The 19894-nt window shown below is 40.2% G+C and overlaps 1 protein-coding gene across 1 annotated transcript in view; it reads right to left on the reverse strand.

The window, feature by feature from the left end:
• LOC122564350 (partitioning defective 6 homolog gamma-like) overlaps window positions 1-19894 on the reverse strand; it is a 56834-nt gene continuing 36940 nt past the window's right edge. The window contains exon 3 of the mRNA XM_043719099.2: window positions 1-8446. Within this exon, the coding sequence (XP_043575034.1) occupies window positions 7602-8446 (845 nt within the window). The 3' untranslated portion in view covers window positions 1-7601. The remainder of the gene's footprint in view (window positions 8447-19894) is intronic.

The raw sequence follows: 19894 nt of genomic DNA on the forward strand, positions 1-19894 counted from the left end.
CCTCAACTTAAAGGCATGTCTCCTCATGCTAGCCATCGCCATCCGAGGAAAAAGGCTCTCATTGTCCATCTAACCCTCTGATTATATGTCTCAATTAAGTCACCTCTCAATCTTCTCCCTAATGAAAACAGCCTCAAGTCCCTCAGCCTTTCCTTCATACCTGGCAACATCCTAGTAAATCTCCTCTGTACCGTTTCCAAAGCTTCCACATCCTTCCTATAACGTGTTGACCAGAACTGCACACAATACTCCAAATGTAGCCGCACCAGAGTTTTGTACAGCTGCAGCATGATCTCATGATTCCGAAACTCAATCCCTCTAACACACCCAATGCCTTCCTAGCAACCCTATCAACCTGGGTGGCAACTTTCAAGAATCTATGTATCTGGACACAGGAATCTCTGCTCATCTACACTACCAAGAAACTTACCATTCGCAAGTACTCTGCAGTCCTATTATTCCTTCCAAAGTGAATGACCTCACTTTTCCACATTAAACTCCATTTGCCACCTCTCAGCCCAGCTTATCTATGTCTCTCTGTAACCTACAACATTTTTCAGCACTATCCACAACTCCACCGACCTTAGTGCCATCCGCAAATTTACTAACTCATCCAGGTCATTTATAAAAAATGATAAACAACAGTGGACCCAAAACAGATCCTTGCAGTGCCCCACTAATAACTGTACTCCAGGTTGAGTATTTCCCATCAACCAGCACTGTCTTTCAGCTCGCCAATTTCTGATCCAAACTGCTAAATCCCATGCCTCCTTATTTTGTGCAATAGCCTACCATGGAGGAACCTTATTAAGCACCTTACTGAAATCCATATACACCACATCAATCACCTTACCCTCATCTATCACCTTCTCAAATAACTCAATAAGGTTTAAAAGGCATGACCCACCCTTCACAAAACCGTGTAGACTATCCCTAATCAACTTATTCCTTTCTAGATGATTAAAAATCCTATCTCTCTCTTATAACCCTTTCCAACACTTTACCCACAACTAAAGTAAGGCTCACAGGTCTCTAATTTCCAGGGTCATTACATTCACTGCTTTCTCCCCCCGTCATGTTTCCTTTTACCATGTCCACAATAATATTTCTTAGTTAATATCATTATTAGTCAAAATACTATCTGACCTATTCATTTTCACCTTCCAGTCTACTTCAGTTTTTAAATAGCATACTGTTTCAGGGACCTGTTACAAGAGCAGGTCACAGAGTAGGAATCCTGCAGCAAATCCTGCAGGAATTCTTGACTCCCCAAGCTGGTTCACTATCTACAAGGCACAAGACAAAATAATGAGAAATAAATGATAAACGTCGGTAACTCAAAGGTTTGTAGGAATAATTGTGAACTTCCAGTTATCAGAGGTACCTTGAAATAACAGCAATCGAATACAAACACTTTTACAAGCACATTAGAAAACAGCAAAGAACAGGCACTAAGAGATGAACAGCTAAAGATTGCTGGAGATATTTTATTTAGACTCTAATAAATAATTATGGCAGAGAACATTACCTGAGAGAACAGAAGAACTGACAAATGTATTGTAATATGGACCAATATTTGCAGAGGTATCTTATAGTAAAGACAAATATAGCAGGACTTGTTGGACAGAAGTAAATCCAATCTAAAAGATTGAGTACACAGGACTGCAAAGAAAGAATCTTAGGAGTGTTACAGTGCGACCATCATGGTAAAGTTCTTGACCAGTGATCGCAAAGTGATCACAAAAATAGTTTCATGCAGTAGGCATATAAATCTCCTTGAAACATTGCTGATGCAGATTCTTGGAAACTGGGTACAAAGAGTACAGGATTTTAATTAAAACTAAAGTAGAAAAAAATTTCAAACAGGTTGTTTAAAAACTCCTGAAAGCAGAGTTGAAAATTATGCAAACTGTTTAAAAACTTTGTAATAAAAAGTCACTAATTAACAGACTAAAATAATTTCTTTGGTGCAGAACATAATGGCACTTTATAAACAATCAACTTTTTTACAAAATAATACAAAATCATTGATTGCCCAAAGATTACAAGCTTGTACTCTCACTGATAGGGCAACGTGAACATGAAAAAAGGGATAGGAACTGAAAATTCATCCAAATCACAAAGAAACTGAAAATAAAATTAAGTATGAATGAAATACTAATCCAAAAATCACAATTTTTTTTCAAGTACAGTTGATTTCACAATTAGATGCAGAGTAGCCAATCCAATACAAAATAGACCTGAAATAAAATACATCTTACATACAAAATTGGTAATGTATACCTGTACACTATAAACAACATACCATATAATGTGCCATTCAGCCTGGGTTAGAGACTTTTAAAATTATCCTCAGTTTAGGGTAAACCTTAAATGAAAATTACAAACTGTTCAATTACTATTGCTACAAATTGCTCTTCATACTATTGCCATTACATGATGATTTAGTGGTATCCCCACCAAGGAACGAGTCAAACTTTGAGCAGATAATAGGTCTTTCTGGGCAATAATCTAAGTAAAGGCGTGGTAGAAAATCTGAATGACCAGCTCAAGTAGCTTGAGCTCCAGGTTTCGACTAGCAGCTGGAGTCAATGTGAGGGATCCATGAGGCTGGCAGCTACTTGGAAAGCATAGCTTAAACATGCTTGAAGAGAGGGAATGGATGACTTTCAGAAGGATAAGGGGGACAGGGCAGGAATCTCATATGCATCTCAACCTACAAGCGATATTTAATTTTGAATACTGGTGACAATGATGGGTAAAGGCTCATCTGTGAAGTGCAGGAACAACCAACATCCCAAATGATTCAGCTTCACTGAGGAATCAGGAGGAGAAGAGGAGCAATAGTAGCTGCAGATTTGATAAGGAGGGAAACAGACCTGGACTCTTGCAGCTGCTATTGCCATTTTTGGAAAGTATGTTGCTTCCCTGCTGCCAGGGTCAAAGGTGTCACTGAGCTGCTGCTGAGTGGTGTAGGTGTACAGCAACAGGTCCTGGTCCATATCGGCACAAATGAGACAGACAGAAAAAATGTGAATTATATTTTACTGTTACGTGTACTCAAGTAGATGGATACAGAAGTACAGTGAAAAGTGTACAAAGTCACCATTCTTGGCGCTATCTTAGATATAAAGGTACCTAGATACAAATTTTAGGTATAAAGTAGAAAAATATTTGTTTTGAAAGTCGTGATTAGATTCTGGAAGAGAAACTGAAAAATAGGAACTCAAAGTAGTAATCGCTAATTAACTCTTGGGGTCATGTGCTGGTGAGAAATAAGAAGATAGCACTAATGAACACCTGACTAGAAGATTGATGCTGGAGGGACAACTTCAGATTCTTGGGGCAATGGAGTGGGACCTTTACAAGTCAGACTGATTTTACGTCAATAGTGCTGGGAATAATATCCTCGCTGGGGATTTTATAGTGATGCTGGGAAGGGATTGAAGCAATTTAACAGTGATTCAGAAGATTCAGAAGGGAGAGAATAAAAGGTGGATATGGAAGGCAGAAAGTTTGTAAGCATGTTTGGAAGGCGGAGTAAACCCGTGCTAGAAAATAGACAGCAAAGCAGTTTGACAATACTAAATGTATAATGTACTTCAATGCAAGATGTCCAAAGAGTAAGGCAGTTGAGATGAAAACACATATTGAAATATATAGCTATTAAATTAGATTCCCTACAGTGTGGAAACAGGCCATTCGGCCCAACTTGTCCATACCGACCCTCCAAAGAGTAACCCACCCAGACCCATTTCCCTCTGACTAATGCACCTAACACTACGGGCAATTTAGCATGGCCAATTCACCTGACCTGTACATCTTTGGACTGTGGGAGGAAACCGGAGCATCCGGAGGAAACCCATGCAAACATGGAGAGAATGTGCAAACTCCACACCGACAGTCACGTGAGGCTGGAATTGAACCTGGGACCCTGGTGCTGTGAGGTAGCAGTGCTAACCACTGTGCCACCCTCATATATGATATTATAGCTATTAAGACATGGCTAAAAGAAAGACAGGAATGGCAACTCAACATTCCTAGATACAGTTTTAAGAGAAGAATGTGGCAAAACTGACCCAAGAAATAACAAAGAGAAGAATATGGTAAACGGATCATCAATTGAGAGCATATGGGCTGAATGAAAAAACAAAATAGGGGCCATCATACTATGGGAGTGCATTACATTTGAGGGGGAAACAGAATTGGAAATATGTAGGCAAATCTGAGAACTGCAAATAACAATAGTAATAGTAGAAGATTTCAACTATTCAATATAACTAGGATAGAATTATTGTGAAAGGAAGAGAGAAGGTTTTAAAATATGCATTCAGAACTATTTTAGAAGAACTTGCTGCACATAGCAAGTGAGAGGGGGAGAGTTTATGGACTCAGTCTTAGGGAACAAAACTGGACAGATAGAAGAGGTAACAATTGAGGAGGACACCGGTAGAAGAGACAGCAATTCAGTTAGAGTTAAGGTAAGCAAAGAATAAAGGAATATCAGAAATAAAAGTTCTTCATTTGTAAAGCTAATTTTACTGTACTGTGATTTAGCTAAATTGGATTGAAAACAATTAATTGAAAAAATAATGATGTTAGTATTGTTCTTTATCAATATTTTGCATCAGTTTTCACAAAAGAAAGGGATGACACACACACATACGCAGACTGCAACCAGGGAGGAGGAATGTCAAATATAAGATGATGTTAACATTGTGACAGAAACACCCCCAATCCAAATGAGATGTGTCTTTGGCTGTTATTGGAAACCAGAGAAGATATAGTTGAGACTGAGGCCTTCAATTTCCAGTCTGCTCTGGCTACAAGTGTGGTGCAAGGGGACAGATAATGTTGTACCACTGTATAAAAAAAGGCTACAGCAAGTTATTATAGGTCAGCTGAACCTTGGTAGTGGGAAACAGATTGAAAAATTTCTGAGACACAGGATAAATCGTCATTTGGAAAGACAAAATTAACTAAAGACATTTGTGAAGGAAAGTTCGTTTTGAGAAGACTACAAGGAGGATTAGTTAGGGTAGCCATTTGATGTAACCTGTTTGGATTTTAGCAAGGTTTTTGATAAGGTGGCCCTCGCAGACGACAAAAGAAAAAGCACGAAATTCATGGGAAAGTGATTAATTGGATTCAAAACTGGCTTAGAGTCAGGAAGCAAACAGTATTGAGTTGGTTGGTGTTTGAGACACTGGAACACTCCTTCCACTGAGTTTTGAATTACTCATTACTGAGTCCTTTGGTGTTCATACTATATAACAATGATTTAGACTTAAATGTAGCACTTGATTAACGTGATTGATGATCCAAAAACTGGTTTGTAATGAGACTGGGTTGATAATGAGCCTGTAACACAGTGCTTCACAAGCTTTTTCCCATTGTGACCCCTTTAAAAATTGGTGCGATCCCTCAGTAATGATTGAAGGCATGGAGGCCTGTTCAAGAGGAAGCACAGCTATTATAACCTGGTCAACGCACCACAAGAACTCAAGTGTTGATGTCAGCTTATAACCCCAGTGGGAGCCCTGACTCCCACTTTGGCAAGTCCTGTAATAGACAGACATAAGATTTCAATGGACTGGTCAGTTGGGCAGAATAGGGAGCAGTTGAATTCAGTCCAGAGAATTAAAGTAATGCACTTGGTGAAAGCTAACAAGGAGAAGGAATTTACAATAAATACCGAGATATTGAAAGGAATAAATACATGTTGTTGAAGTGTAGAGGAACAGAGGAATTTGTGACAACATATAAACAGATCTCTGAAGATGGCTGGACAGGTAAACAAGATGTCAAGGTGGCAAACAGGATACTGCTTTTGTATCCAAGCAATAAAAACATAAAAGCCCCGAGACTATACAGGAACTGTATAAAATGCAGGTTTAAGCAACAGCTTGCCACTACATCAGGAGAAAGATGTGATTGCACTTGAGAGGGTATAAACGATATTAGATTAGATTAGATTACAGTGTGGAAACAGGCCCTTCGGCCCAACAAGTCCACACCGACCCGCCGAAGCGAAACCCACCCCATACCCCTACATTTACCCCTACCTAACACTACGGGCAATTTAGTATGGCCAATTCACCTGACCCTGCACATCTTTGGTGTGTAGGAGGAAACCGGAGCACCCGGAGGAAACCCACGCAGACACGGGGAGAACGTGCAAACTCCACACAGTCAGTCGCCTGAGGCGGGAACTGAACCCGGGTCTCTGGCGCTGTGAAGCAGCAGTGCTAACCACTGTGCCACCGTGCCGCCCACCAAACAAGGGCCTTGCCTGGATTGGAGAATATTAATTATGAGGCAAGATTGGATTGACTTTGGAACAGAGGAGGCTAAAGAGAGATCTAATTCAGAGTATAAATTTATGAAGAACCTAGCTAGGCAAGACGTTTTCCCTTTTGTTGAGAAGTTAATGTCTGGGAAGGAATATCTATTATAATAGACAGTATCTTTAGAGAGAATTCTTTAGCGTGCACAAGGACTTCAAGACAGCAGCTCACCACCTTATTCTCATAAGCAACTAAGGCCAGGCACTAAATGCTGGTCCAGCCAGCAACACCCATATCTCATGAATTATTCAAATAAAACTTGGAGGAGAAATTGTTTCATCAACAGACTGATCAAGAAGGATCTTAAAAAGGTGGTTTGAGGATATAACATTTAAAAAGTTCTTGGATATGCAGTTCAACCACTGAAATCTATAAGGTTTACTGACTAAGAATTGGACAGTTGGATTAGGCTGGATGGCTACTGGTCAGGATGAGACAAATGGCCTTCAACTGTTCTGTAAATTTCAATTATTTTGTTCAATTATCAACACCGTGTACATCACTCTTAAATACCTATTAATTGTTACAAACTGCCGAAGGCCGTGGTCTCTAATTTGCTGACAAGACAATATTATTTTCAATTCCAAAGTGTATTTTTAAAGACATATTGTACACATATTCTCAATATCTTCAGCGACTAAATTCCAAACATATTCAAACAATAAAAGATACAAACGCAAAACACTGCAGATGTACATTGGATTGGACATTGTTATGCTTGCAAATTCTAACTAAAGTGGCTAATTCCCCAGTTATTAGTTTCTAGTGTAACATCTCTTAAAAATAATTTTAAACAATCTAAAATTTATTGGTTATGCATGGATAAACAACTGCAATGTCCTAGATCAGGCTGATATTTGAAGAATTTAAAATAATTAAATTGGTCTCCCACAATTATTGCAACAAATACATCCAGCAAGTGATGCTACATAACACAATCATTCTTGCTCACAGGATCTCCATGATTGTGTTTAAAAATAATTTGGTGTCATACCTTTTGATATACTTTTATTAAAAACTTTCCTATCATTTAAAATAAGCTTCTCTGTGTTGGCATCCACTTATTAACTATATCTGAATAATAGTTTTAGCATCTACATTGAAGGCAATTGAAAGAACCTCCCGTAAGGTACTGAAGTCCAGTAAACAACGGAAATGATCCCAAAAATATGCTTGCAATTAAAAAAGTAGAAATGAACACATCTATTGTTCATTGTTCTCTGTTGGCACTTTACATCAATCCAGACCAAAATTTCAAAGTGTAATCACTGTTCCATCCTCTTCAATGCCTCCTCTACTGAAAGCTAGGCTATGCCTTGCCTCAGCTTTGAGTGCACTCAATGTTTTAAGTATACTTCCATTAGTTTTTCTAACGGAGCCATTGAGTGGCAGCTCCTTCTGCCGTCTCTGACTCAGATTATTTCGAGAACTGGTGAAGGAGGAAGATGGCGATTTAAATGGAATGCTCTGTGGTTCAATACAGCCTTCAATAATAATGTCAGCTTCCTCATCACTTTCATCTTCAGGATTATAGTTCTGCACCATATGGGCAGAGGGCAGACTATGATGACTGGCTGTACTGTCATTGGAATGGCCAGAGCTACCAGACATACGACTGCTGCGGTTGACATTGTTCCTCTGGTTCACTGGCTTTACTGTAATGATAAGGTTGTGACTATTCGCAATCATCATGTCTGTGACTTGATCAAGCGTTTTACCCATCACCTCAATCCCATTCACTTCAAGGACTTCATCATTAACAGCAAGGAGGCCTGTACTTTCAGCTAAACCACCAGGTACAAGCCGTGAGATGAAGATACCTGGAACCTTTTCTAGTCCATGAGCTGTCACCCTCACACTTGTGCCATCTCGTATGTAGAACCCTAAAGGTTTTTCACATCCATGTTTGTATAATCGGACTCTCCGGTGAGTTTCAGGCAGAATATCCACATCAATAATGGAAGAAACAGGCCTGAAGTCTTGAGGAATACTAATGCTGAGCTGAACTCGTTTTCGGAGGGTATCATTACGGAGACCTCCCAAAGGCTTTTTCTTTCGAGTCAATGAATCTGTGCCAAAGAGATTATAGTCGACCTCTTCTGTAACAGTTGGAAAAAAGATTTTAAAACAACATATTTAGAAATTCAACTTAATGTACAGAAAAAAAAAGGCTGAAGCATATCCTTAATATGCTTTCATTAGATTCTGAATAAGAATATATCAGTGCAAAAGCGGTTTCCAAAAATGATATAAAGCTTATTCAGATTTGATTTTAGGTGTCAACTGGAAAAATGAATTTTCATGTTCAAACAGCAATTGGAATTCACAATAATACAGATTAGACAAGGAAAACATCAATTACAATTTCAAAGAACTCTGAATATCAAGTCATTAATTTTATGCTTCAGAAAAATGTACAATATAGTAATATCTCATATTGCCAACACTTGTGCAGTGAAAATTCATTACAATTAAGATTTGTTAAAGAAAAGAAAATGCATGTAGTACGAAGTCTTACATTCAATTCCCTTTTGCGATCTCACTACTTTGGACCAGCCTGGAAATAACTCCGGGTCACACTGGAAAAACATGTTGACAAAATACGATGCATACTCACCCAATAGCGCACACTCTCTTCATCAGGAAAAGTGTTTTGCTTTGCTAGTAGCTGATCTAAGATTTTAAGCTTGGGAGCAATAAGAAATAGAACCTAGAATTCTTGTATCTTAATGGTTTTGTGTGTGTGTACACAATGTTAATATGGGTACTTAATTCAAAACTTTGCTGTTATCTTAAATTAAACAGGGTACAAACAGTATTCCTACAGATTGATTTATATACAAAGGATTAGAAACTGGTTTAATTTCATTTGATTAAAGCTTTTATTTCTCTTTTGTTTTATAAGTGGATTGAGAATTGGATTGTAAATAGAATCAGAGAGGTTAAAGCTCTTTATTTCTATGATTCCCATATATTGAGGTATAGGATATGAACTGAGCCTATTGACTTACATCTGTTGTCACAATATAAAATTATACAACCTAGACCAACCATTCTCAACAGGGACCATATGGCCCCTTTAGGGGCTCTGGCACATTTGAAGGGGGCCACAGACTGAAAACCATGAGAAGGGAAGCGCCAAGGGTTTGTGGGAGCCCTGATCTTTGAACTGATGAAATACCCAAGCTTATTACGATGCCAATATCAAAAAACTTCCAGAAAAGCACCAAGCTCAAGGGTCGCATTAGGCCCGATCGATGTTAAATTTCATAGTCTTTTTTTAAAAAGGTTGTGTCCAGTTTATTGGAATGTTCACATTTTCCTGGTGTTCAATAGTAAATGATTTCTGTCTATCTGTTCATGTTGTATCCTTGTTTGAAAGGGGGCCCGAGAACTTGAGACAAGCTCCTGGGGGGCCATGGCCAAAAAACAGTTGAGAATCCCTGACTTAGGCAATCCTGAAATAAATATAGGGACAATTGGGCAGGATGCCAACAAGGTGACATCTATTGTTTGAAGGTACTCCTCCTTGTCCTCCTGGTCTTACTTACACTTTTCATGTCCCAATGATTAAGCATAATGATTCTCAGCCAGAGGAATTTGGAATACTGTCCTATAGTCTCATGATATGGAGTAGATCATCTAGGAACATAAATCCATATGAAACAGGAACAACAGTGAGCCATTCGAGACCACTCTGTCATTCAACAGGATCGTGGCTGATCTGAAATTCCTCATGTCCACTTTCCTGTCTTTTCCCAGACTGATCAAGAATCTAACTCAGCCTTAACATAGACAATGACTCTGCTCTCATAGCTCTCTGTGGCAAGGAGTTCCAAAACCTCTCAAACCTGGAGATAAGAAACTCCTGCTTATCTCAGTCTTAAACTTGCATCCCTTTCTTCTGAGGCTATGCCAACTGTTCCTAAAAACTCCCCTATATGGGGAGACATCTTTTTAGCACTTACCCTGTCAAAACCCTTCAAAATCTTATGTTTCAATGAGATCACCTCTCATTCTTCTAAGCTTCAGTGATTGGAGTCCCAATCTATTTAGCTTTTGCTCATAAGACAATCCCTCCATACCAGGGATCATCCTTGTGAACCTTATTCGAACTGCACCCAGTGAAATGATATCTTTGCCAACCTGTTATCTACTGATTTAATCTCTCAATAGCTCTCTGTAAAACTATTTTGAATTCCCCTCACAATGTGCCTTTCCACCTATTATGTTGTCTGCAAATTTGGCTACAGTACATTTGCTTCTTTCCACCAAGTTATTATTATATATTGTAAATAGTTGTGGTTCCAGCACTGATCTCTGTGGAACCCCACTGGTTACAGGTTGCCAACTTGAAAAAAAACTCATCTCCATTCACTGTTTCCTGCCCATTCTCTATCAACACTAATGTACAGAGGAACCTCGATTATCTGAATAGCGATATCCGAATTTTGGATTATCCAAAGAAGATTTCAAGATCCTGCAAAAACATTACATCAAAGAAGTAAGTGTAATTGACTTACTTATTTGAAGAACATGTGAAAAGGCTAGCAAAAACAAAGAGACACAAGCAGCCCAACCATCAATGATTGGATTTTTTTTAAGCTAAGGACTGTTACACAACCCTTTGTAAAAGTTCCCATTACTTTACCGGGTCGTTCATTTAAAAAAAAATGGCTGAGAACAAACGCATGCGCAAGACGGTGCTTCAGTCTTTTTATCATGAGACTGCATTCCTGGAAACTGACAAATGCTGTTGCGATTGTAGAAGCTGTTGGGGAATTTGTTTAATGCTGTCTTCACCACTCCTTGCCAAATGGTAACTAGTGCTACATTTTTTAAACGTTTTCTCATGTTATCATTGCTTTATTTTGTTCATCATGTGAAATCTGTGTCCTCTTGCGCTCAATACATTAAAATTCTAAATTTAAATAAATTCTCCAGTAAAGCACAGCGTTACATCAGCATGGCTTCCCTTGTTTAAGGTAAAATCAATTATCCGAATAATCAATTATCCAAACAAAATAGTGCCGCCAAAATAGTTTTCCTCTGTACTCTCTCTATTGACTTTACCTTTAGCAGGCTAACTTGTTGAATGCCTTGTAGAAGTCAAAAATATAACACAGTTACTAGCTCCCTTCAATCCCCTTGGTGGAAAATTCCTCAAAACAAACTCTAATGAATTAGCCAGATGCAATTTGCTTTTAAGGAAGAGAACGTGAGGGCTGCAGATGCTGAAGATCAGAGTCGAGCGCGAGGTGCTGAAAAAGCACAAAGGTCAGGCAGCATCTGAGGAGCAGGAGAATTGATGTTTCGGGCATAAGCTCTTCATCAGGAACTCATTCCTGATGAAGGGCTTATGCTCAAAACATCGATTCTCCTACTCCTCGGATGCTGCCTGAACTGCTATGTTTTTCCAGCAGTTTGCTTTTAAGCCATATGACTCAGCTTAATTAGATTATGAGTTTCTAAATTATTTACTTAACAATTAATTTCAACATTTTTCCAGTAATAGATGTTGGGCTAATCAGACTATACTTACACGTTTGGACTCTCTCAACTTTTGAAAAGGGATGTCACTTAGGCAGTTTTCCAGTCCTCTGGTACTTCTCCACAATCCAAGCATTTTTGGAAAATTACAACCATACCATCCATCATCTCTGTAGTTACTTCTTTTAGGATCCTCGGATGCAAGCCATCCGGGGGGGGGAAAACAACTGACTTACTTGCCTTTAGATCTATGATACTTTGTTTGACACTACTACTCTAGTGATGGTATTTAACTGCTCCCAATATTCATTGCTACAGGTAGTTCTGCTATAATGGGTCTTTCATTAGCACGAATTGGCTGTAATGCAATGGAGTGAATAGGGAATGCTTTTTCTAGAATGAGAATTCTTAAAAAGTGTGTGTTGGCTATAATGTGATGACATTGCCAAAACTTTTAAGTGTATTTGTTTTGCACGATTTTGTATAGCAAAGGTCACACAGGAACGCAACTACCACGTAATAGCAGAACTACTTGTATTAATGAAATATTTGATGTATCTTCCACTGTCAAGACCGGTGCAAATTATGTTTAACGTTGCTTCCATTTCCTTCTTCCCCATAACCATCTCCCCAGGCTCATTTTTTCAGGAGGTTATGTTCATTTTGGCCACTCTCTTCCTTTTTATATAATTGAAGAAGCCCTTGTGATTTTTTTATATTCCTCATTACTTTGTCTTCGTAGTTCTTTTTTCACCCTATTCTCTTTTTAGACCTCCTTTGCTAGTAGTTGAATTTACCCCAGTTTTCTGGGCTATCATTGCCTTTTACTTGCTTTTATAGCCTTTTCTTTCTTGGTTAGCTATGGTTGATTTATACTTCCCTTGGAATCTTTCTGCTTTATATATTTGCTGACATTCGTGAATGACTCCCTTAAAAGACTGCCAATGCTTGGTTACTGCTTCTTTTGCTAATTTATCTGCCCAGTACTCTTTAGCTAACTCCATCCTCATTTCATCGTACTTCCCTTTACATAAGTTAAACAGTTGTTTCCAACCTACATTTCTGACACTCTGACTGAATATTAAATTCCATGTTATGACTCTGAGGGGATTTTTTACTTGAAGCATGACTCATTACCCATTGCCAGATCCAAGTTAGCCTATTCCCGGTTTGGCTTCATGGCATGTGACTGAAATGACTATGACTGAAACAAAGAGAATTTTTTAGGTCTAAAGGCGGGTAAGCCCGTTGGCCTGCTGATGGCTTGCATCCTAGAATCCTAAAAGTAGCAGCTACAGAGATGATGGATGGTATGGTTGTAATTTTCCAGAGAATAGCAAGCCTTTGGAATTCTCCACACCAAAGGGTTGGATATTCTCCATCATTAAATTTATTAGGGCTAAGAAATACAAAATATTGATATCTCAAGGAATGAAGGTACATGGACATTGGTTGAGAAAATGGAGTTGATAGCCGAAAAATCAGCCAAGATGATCATACTGAAAAGACTTGACTGGCCAAATGGCCTAGTCTTGTTCCCATTTTGAATACTCTTATATTTATTCAAGCAGTCTTATCTATGGAAATCACAAAAGCTTTACCAAAACTCTTCCATGGAACCATTAACTTGTGGGCTGAAAAGCGATATACAAAATGCAATCGATGATTGTTTCTGGAAACAGCATCTGATCACCTCCCTAGATATTCAACAGCAAAAGAACAAATGTGCATTCACTTAATATTTTTCACAACTTCCTGTATTCCCAAGAGGAACAAATGAAGTGCAATATTATTGGATTAGAAATCCAGAGGCCTAACTAATACTCTCTGTTGATTAGAAATGACAGTATTCCTTCTGGCAGAAATAGAGCGGATATCATTGTTTTTGCAGCAGAGAGCGGCGGGAGCTGGGCGAAAGTGAAGTCGGAGCGCAGAGGTGGTTGGGAAGGGGAGTGACTGTTATTTAAGTAGGTGCGGTCTAAACCCCAGGTCCTACACAGGAGGGCCTCCCTCCCAACCTCCTCCTCTAACCTAAATTAAAAGTCCACAGACTTGCACCAAAAAAAAAGGGGTCCAGAGAAGTTTCTGTTGAGAAAAGAGTGAGTTTTTAGCTCAGGAGTCTTCGACAAGGAGGTTGAGTGAAGTGATTACGCCACAGTTGAAGAGGGTGAAGACATGACTGCCAAACTGATTCAGTGTGGTACATGCATGATGTGGGAGGTCAAGGACTCTGGTGTATCTGGCTCGTATAACTGTGGAAAGCGTGTACACGTTCAGCTTCTGACAAAGCATATTGCAGCACTGATGAAAGAACTCTATGACCTCAGGCTCATCCGTGAGCACGAGATCTTTCTGGACATGACATTCAGCGAGGTTATTACACTGACCATACCAGAAGAGAGTAGAAGGGAGAAGACGATGAGGAAGGCAGAGAGGAGACAAGTGCAAGAGACCCCAGTGGAAGTATCTGTTAGGAACAGGTTGAATCTTTTGGAAACAGTAGAGATAGACGACACTGCCAGTCCGCAAGGCGGTCAGGTTTGCCAATCAAAGGTTGGCGTGGAGGCAGAGCCGAGGAGTCAGACATCACACAAAGCCGTGGTAATAGGGGACTCCACAGTGAGAGAAACTGAATGGGGTTTCTGTGGCAACAGGCAGAATTTGAGGATGGTGTGTTGCCTTCCTGGTGCCAGGATTAAGGACATCGCAGACAGTGTGCAGGAAATCCTCCAGGGCGAAGGTGAAGAGCCAGAGATGGTGATACATGTCGGCACAAATGATGTCGGGAAGAAGAGGAGAGACATTCTACAGCAGGACTTCGGAGTACTCGGAAGAAAGCTGCAAAGCAGGACGTCCAGGGTGGTTATCTCCAGTTTGCTTCCAGTTCCTCAGGCTGGAGAGGCTAGGAACAGGGAGATAATGGACTTGGATGTGTGGCTAGGGAACTGGTGCAGGAAGCAAGGATTTAAATTATTGGATCACTGGGGTATGTTTTGTGGTAAGGATAAATTATACAAGAGGGACGGGTTGCACCTTAATAGGTGGGGGAGCAGCATTCTGGCAGGCAGGGTTGCCACTGCAACACAATTGCGTTTAAACTAAATAGCGGGGGGGGGGGCAAACTAGAAGTTTAAGAAGGAAATTGAAGGGAAAGTTAGAACAAGTCAAGACAGACAACGGTTTCAATGGAGCAGAAAACTCAAAGGGATCATGCCAAAAGGTTGAGTGAAATAGGGATTGATAGGAAGGGTGAGGGCAGTAACAAATTTAAAAATATTATATATTAATGCACGAAGCATTAGAAATAAGATGGATGAGCTTGAGGCTCATTTGGAAATTGGCAGTTACAATGTTGTGGGGATAACGGAGACGTGCTTCAAATGGACAGGGCCTGGAAAATGAATGTTCAAGGCTCTACGTGCTATCCTAAGGACAGACTGACAGGAAGAGGGGGTGGGGTGGCCCTGTTGGTTAGGAATGATATTCAGTCCCTTGCGCGGAAGGACCTAGAATCAGGAAATGTAGAGTCAGTATGGATAGAGCTGAGAAATTCTAAGAGTAGAAAGACCCTCATGGGAGTTATCTACAGGCCCCCAAACAGTAATCTGGATGTAGGGTGTAAATTAAAAAGGAGCTGAAATTGGCCTGTCGCAAAGATATTACTACAGTCGTTATGGGGGATTTCAACATGCAGGTAGACTGGGAGAATCAGGATGGTACTGGACCCTAAGAAAGGGAGTTTGTGGAGTGCCTCCGAGATGGATTCTTAGAACAGCTGGTGCTGGAGCCTACCAGGGAGAAAGCAATTCTGGATCTGGTGTTGTGCAACAAACCAGATTTGATCAGGGACCTCGAAGTGAAGGAGCCATTAGGAGGTAGTGACCACAATACAATAAGTTTTAATCTGCAATTTGAAAGGGAGAGGGTACAATCGGAAGTGACAATATTTCAGTTGAATAAAGGGAACTATGGAGCTGAGGGAGGAGCTGGCCAAAGTTCAATGGTGCAATACCCTAGCAGGGATGGCAGTGGAGGAACAATGGCAGGTATTTCTGGGTATAATGCAGAAGATGCAGGATCAGTTTATTCCAAAAAGGAAGATAGATCCTAAGAGGAGGCAGGGGTGGCCGTGGCTGACGAGGGAAGTTAAGAAACATACTTTTTCTCTTTTGACTTTATATAACATTAGATTAGATTAGATTAGATTAGATTAGATTAGATTAGATTACTTACAGTGTGGAAACAGGCCCTTCAACCCAACAAGTCCACACCGCCCCGCCGAAGCGCAACCCACCCATGCCCCTACATTTACCCCTTACCTAACACTACGGGCAATTTAGCATGGCCAATTCACCTGACCTGCACATCTTTGGAAGAAACCCACACAGACGGGGAGAACGTGCAAACTCCACACAGTCAGTCGCCTGAGGCGGGAATTGAACCCGGGTCTCGGCATAGCAAAGATGAGTGGGAAAACGGAGGGCTGGGAAGCTTTTAAAGAACAACAGAGGATTACTAAGAAGGAAATACGCAGAGGTACGAAGGTAAACTGGCCAAAAATATAACGGAGAATAGTAAGCTTTTTTAGGTATGTGAAAGGAAAAAAAATGGTTAAGACTAAAATTGAACCCTTGAAGACAGAAACGGGTGAATATATTACGGGGAACAAAGAAATGGCAGAAGAGTTGAATTGGTACTTCAGATCTGTGTTCACTGGGGAAGACACAAGCAATCTCCCAGAGGTAACAGTGGCTGAAGGACCTGAACCGATGGGAATTTATATTAGACAGGAAATGGTGTTGTAGAGACTGTTAGGTCTGAAGGCTGATAAGTCCCGGGACCTGATGGTCTACAGGGTACTCAGGGAGGTGGCTCTAGAAATCGTGGATGCATTGGTGATCATTTTCCAATCTTCTATAGATTCACGATCAGTTCCTGTGGATTGGAGTGTGGCTAATGTTGTCCCACTTTTTAAAGAAAGGAGGGAGAGAGAAAGCAGGGAATTATAGACCAGTTAGTCTGACCTCAGTGGTGGGAAAGATGCTGGAGTCAATTATAAAGGATGAAATTATGATACATCTAGATAGCAGGAACATGATAGGTCAGAGTCAGCATGGATTTATGAAGGGGAAATCATGCTTGACTAATCTTCTGGAATTTTTTTGAGGATGTAACTCTGAAGATGGACAAGGGAGATCCAGTGGATGTAGTGTACCTGGACGTTCAGAAAGCCTTTGATAAAGTCCCACATTGGAGGTTAGTGAGCAAAATTGGGGCACATGGTATTGGGGGCAAAATACTGACTTGGATTGAAAATTGGTTGGCTGACATGAAACAAAGAGTAGTGATAAACGTCTCCCTTTCGGAATGGCAGGCGGTGACCAGTGGGGTGCCGCAGCTTTTTACAATATATATTAATGATATAGATGATGGTATTAAAAGTAATATTAGCAAATTTGCTGATGATACAAAGCTGGGTGGCAGGGTGAAATGTGAGGAGGATGTTAGGAGAATACAGGGTGACCTGGACAGGCTAGGTGACTGGACAGATGCATGGCAAATGCAGTTTAATGTGGATAAATGTGGGGTTATCCACTTTGGTGTCAAGAACAGGAAGCAGATTACCTAACTTGACTCCATTTAGGTAGTAAAGGGACAGTACAACGAGATCTAGGTGTTCTTGTAACATCAGTCAATGAAAGCAAGCATGCAGGTACAGTATGCAGTGAAGAAAGCTAATAGCACACTGGCCTTCATAACAAAAGGAATTGAGTATAGAAGCAAAGAGGTTCTTCTGCAGCTGTACAGGGCCTTGGTGAGACCGCACCTGGAATATTGCCTGCAGTTTTGGTCTCCAAATCGGAGGAAAGACATTCTGGCTATTGAGGGAGTGCAGCGTAGGTTCACGAGGTCAATTTCCGGGACTATCTTACACTGAAAGATTGGAGCGACTGGGCTTGTATATGCTTGAGTTTAGAAGGCTGAGAGGGGATCTAATTGAGACGTATAAGATTATTAAAGGATTGGACACTCTGGAGGCAGGAAGCATGTTTCCGCTGATGGGTGAGTCCTGAACCAGAGGACACAGTTTAAAAATAAGGGGTAGGCCATTTAGAACAGAGTTGAGGAGAAACTTCTTCACCCAGAGAGTGGGGAGTGTGTGGAATGTTCTACCCCAGAAGGCTGTGGAGGCCAAGTCTCTGGATACTTTCAAGAAAGAGTTGGATAGAGCTCTTAAGGATAGTGGAATCAAGGGTTATGGGAATAAGGCAAGGAACAGGATACTGATTGAGGAATGATCAGCCATGACCATAATGAATGGTGGTGCTGGCTCAACGGGCAGAATGGCCTACTCCTGCACCTATTGTCTATTAATTTCTATAGTCGGCTGTGGTAGTGATAAAAATGCATTTCTAAGTTCGCAGAAAAATGTTTGTGACTTATTTTCACAAAGCGCCCGAGTAGGACTTTAGGGCAACTTGTGCATTTCCAAGCGGAACAACACTGATGTATTGTTCAATGCTGTTTCCTAAATGACAATGGGCACCAACCCCAGTCTGGTACTACAAAACAATGAAGTGTGAATGTTGGAGATGTGAAATAAACGAATAGCAGAAATCATTCAAGAAACTCAGAGTTAACATTTCAAGTCCTGTGATCCTTCTTCAGAACTTAGTTCATAAACTTCTGAAGATGGGTCACAGAACATGAAATACTAATTGTTTTGTCTCCACACGTTATCACACCTGTTGAGTTTCTCCAGCAGTTTGTTTTTGTTTTTAACCTAGCATAAAATGAGTGACAGCAATTGTTTTCTGACATAGTCTGAGTCAGTCCAATTTGACCTCTTTTCCATCCATCGTGGTCAGCTAGCTTTGAAAATTTTAACAGGTAGCAGACTGAACAGTCAATTGCACACTTGGATCACGTAATTTTATCTGATTAAAGACAGTTACTAATGCAGACATCACAACCATATTTAAATCAACAGTTGGAGGTAGGACTCTTCTCAAAACAGGATCTCTAACACAGAATTGTACTCAAGAGAATTATAACATCTGTGAATTAGGACAAATCATGCAGTATCGTTAGCTGCAACCTTCAAAAAACAAAATGTGACCATCAATTTAGAAAGTATTTGGTGAGTGCATGGGTCATTTGCAGTGTGCGTGCTTGTTGACGCTATTCTAACAGCTTTTTGCATTAAACTTCAGATCAAACAGTGGCTGTGGAACTGAACTGTTAAGATTCAGTATATAGAAGCAATGCGTTTATATATTGCTTTCCATGTTCATTGGATATCTCAAAATGTTTTCATAGAATCCCTACAGTACAGAAAGAGGTCATTCGGCTCATTGAGTCTGCATTGACACTTTGAAAAACATCCCACCCAGACCTAGCGCCCCCACCCTATCCCCATAATCATGCATTTACCATGGCCAAACCGCTCAACCGACACATCTTTGGACTGTGGGAGGAAACTGGAACACCCGGTGGGAACCCACACAGACTTGGAGAACGTGCAAACTCCACACAGACGGTCACGAGAAACTGGAATCGAACTGGGGTACCTCGTGCTGTAAGGCAGCAGTGTTAACCACTGAGCACTATGCTACCCAATTTTATAGTCAATCAAGTACATTTTTTAAAGGAACAAGTAATTATGCTAAGCAAACTCTCACATAAAACCAAATCTGATTTGCATGGGATATATCTGTATAATTGTGATTAATACAAAAAAAGCGGGGATGTGTAAATGAACCCTTCCTTTTTCCCTTAGTTGATGGGGAAAAGGAAGGGTTCAAAAGTGGATTCCATTATGTGTTGAATCTGTATGAAATAATACTTTGTGTAGTCATCCGTGTATTAACAAAATATGAAACCAGTGACTAGTGACAGAATGGAAATACCGATGAAACCTTGATGCCTTTGGGTACAGTCACCCTTGGATGCACATTCTTTAATATCTTGGCTTTTTTTGTATTAATCACAATTATACAGATATATCCCACAAAATGGTGCTGGATACCATATAATCTAAAAATTGTCAACATTTG

Source organism: Chiloscyllium plagiosum, unplaced genomic scaffold (genome assembly GCF_037043375.1).
Source record: "Chiloscyllium plagiosum isolate Xiang-an unplaced genomic scaffold, Cpla_swu_hap1 HiC_scaffold_34, whole genome shotgun sequence".
In the NCBI taxonomy this organism is placed as follows: domain Eukaryota; kingdom Metazoa; phylum Chordata; class Chondrichthyes; order Orectolobiformes; family Hemiscylliidae; genus Chiloscyllium; species Chiloscyllium plagiosum.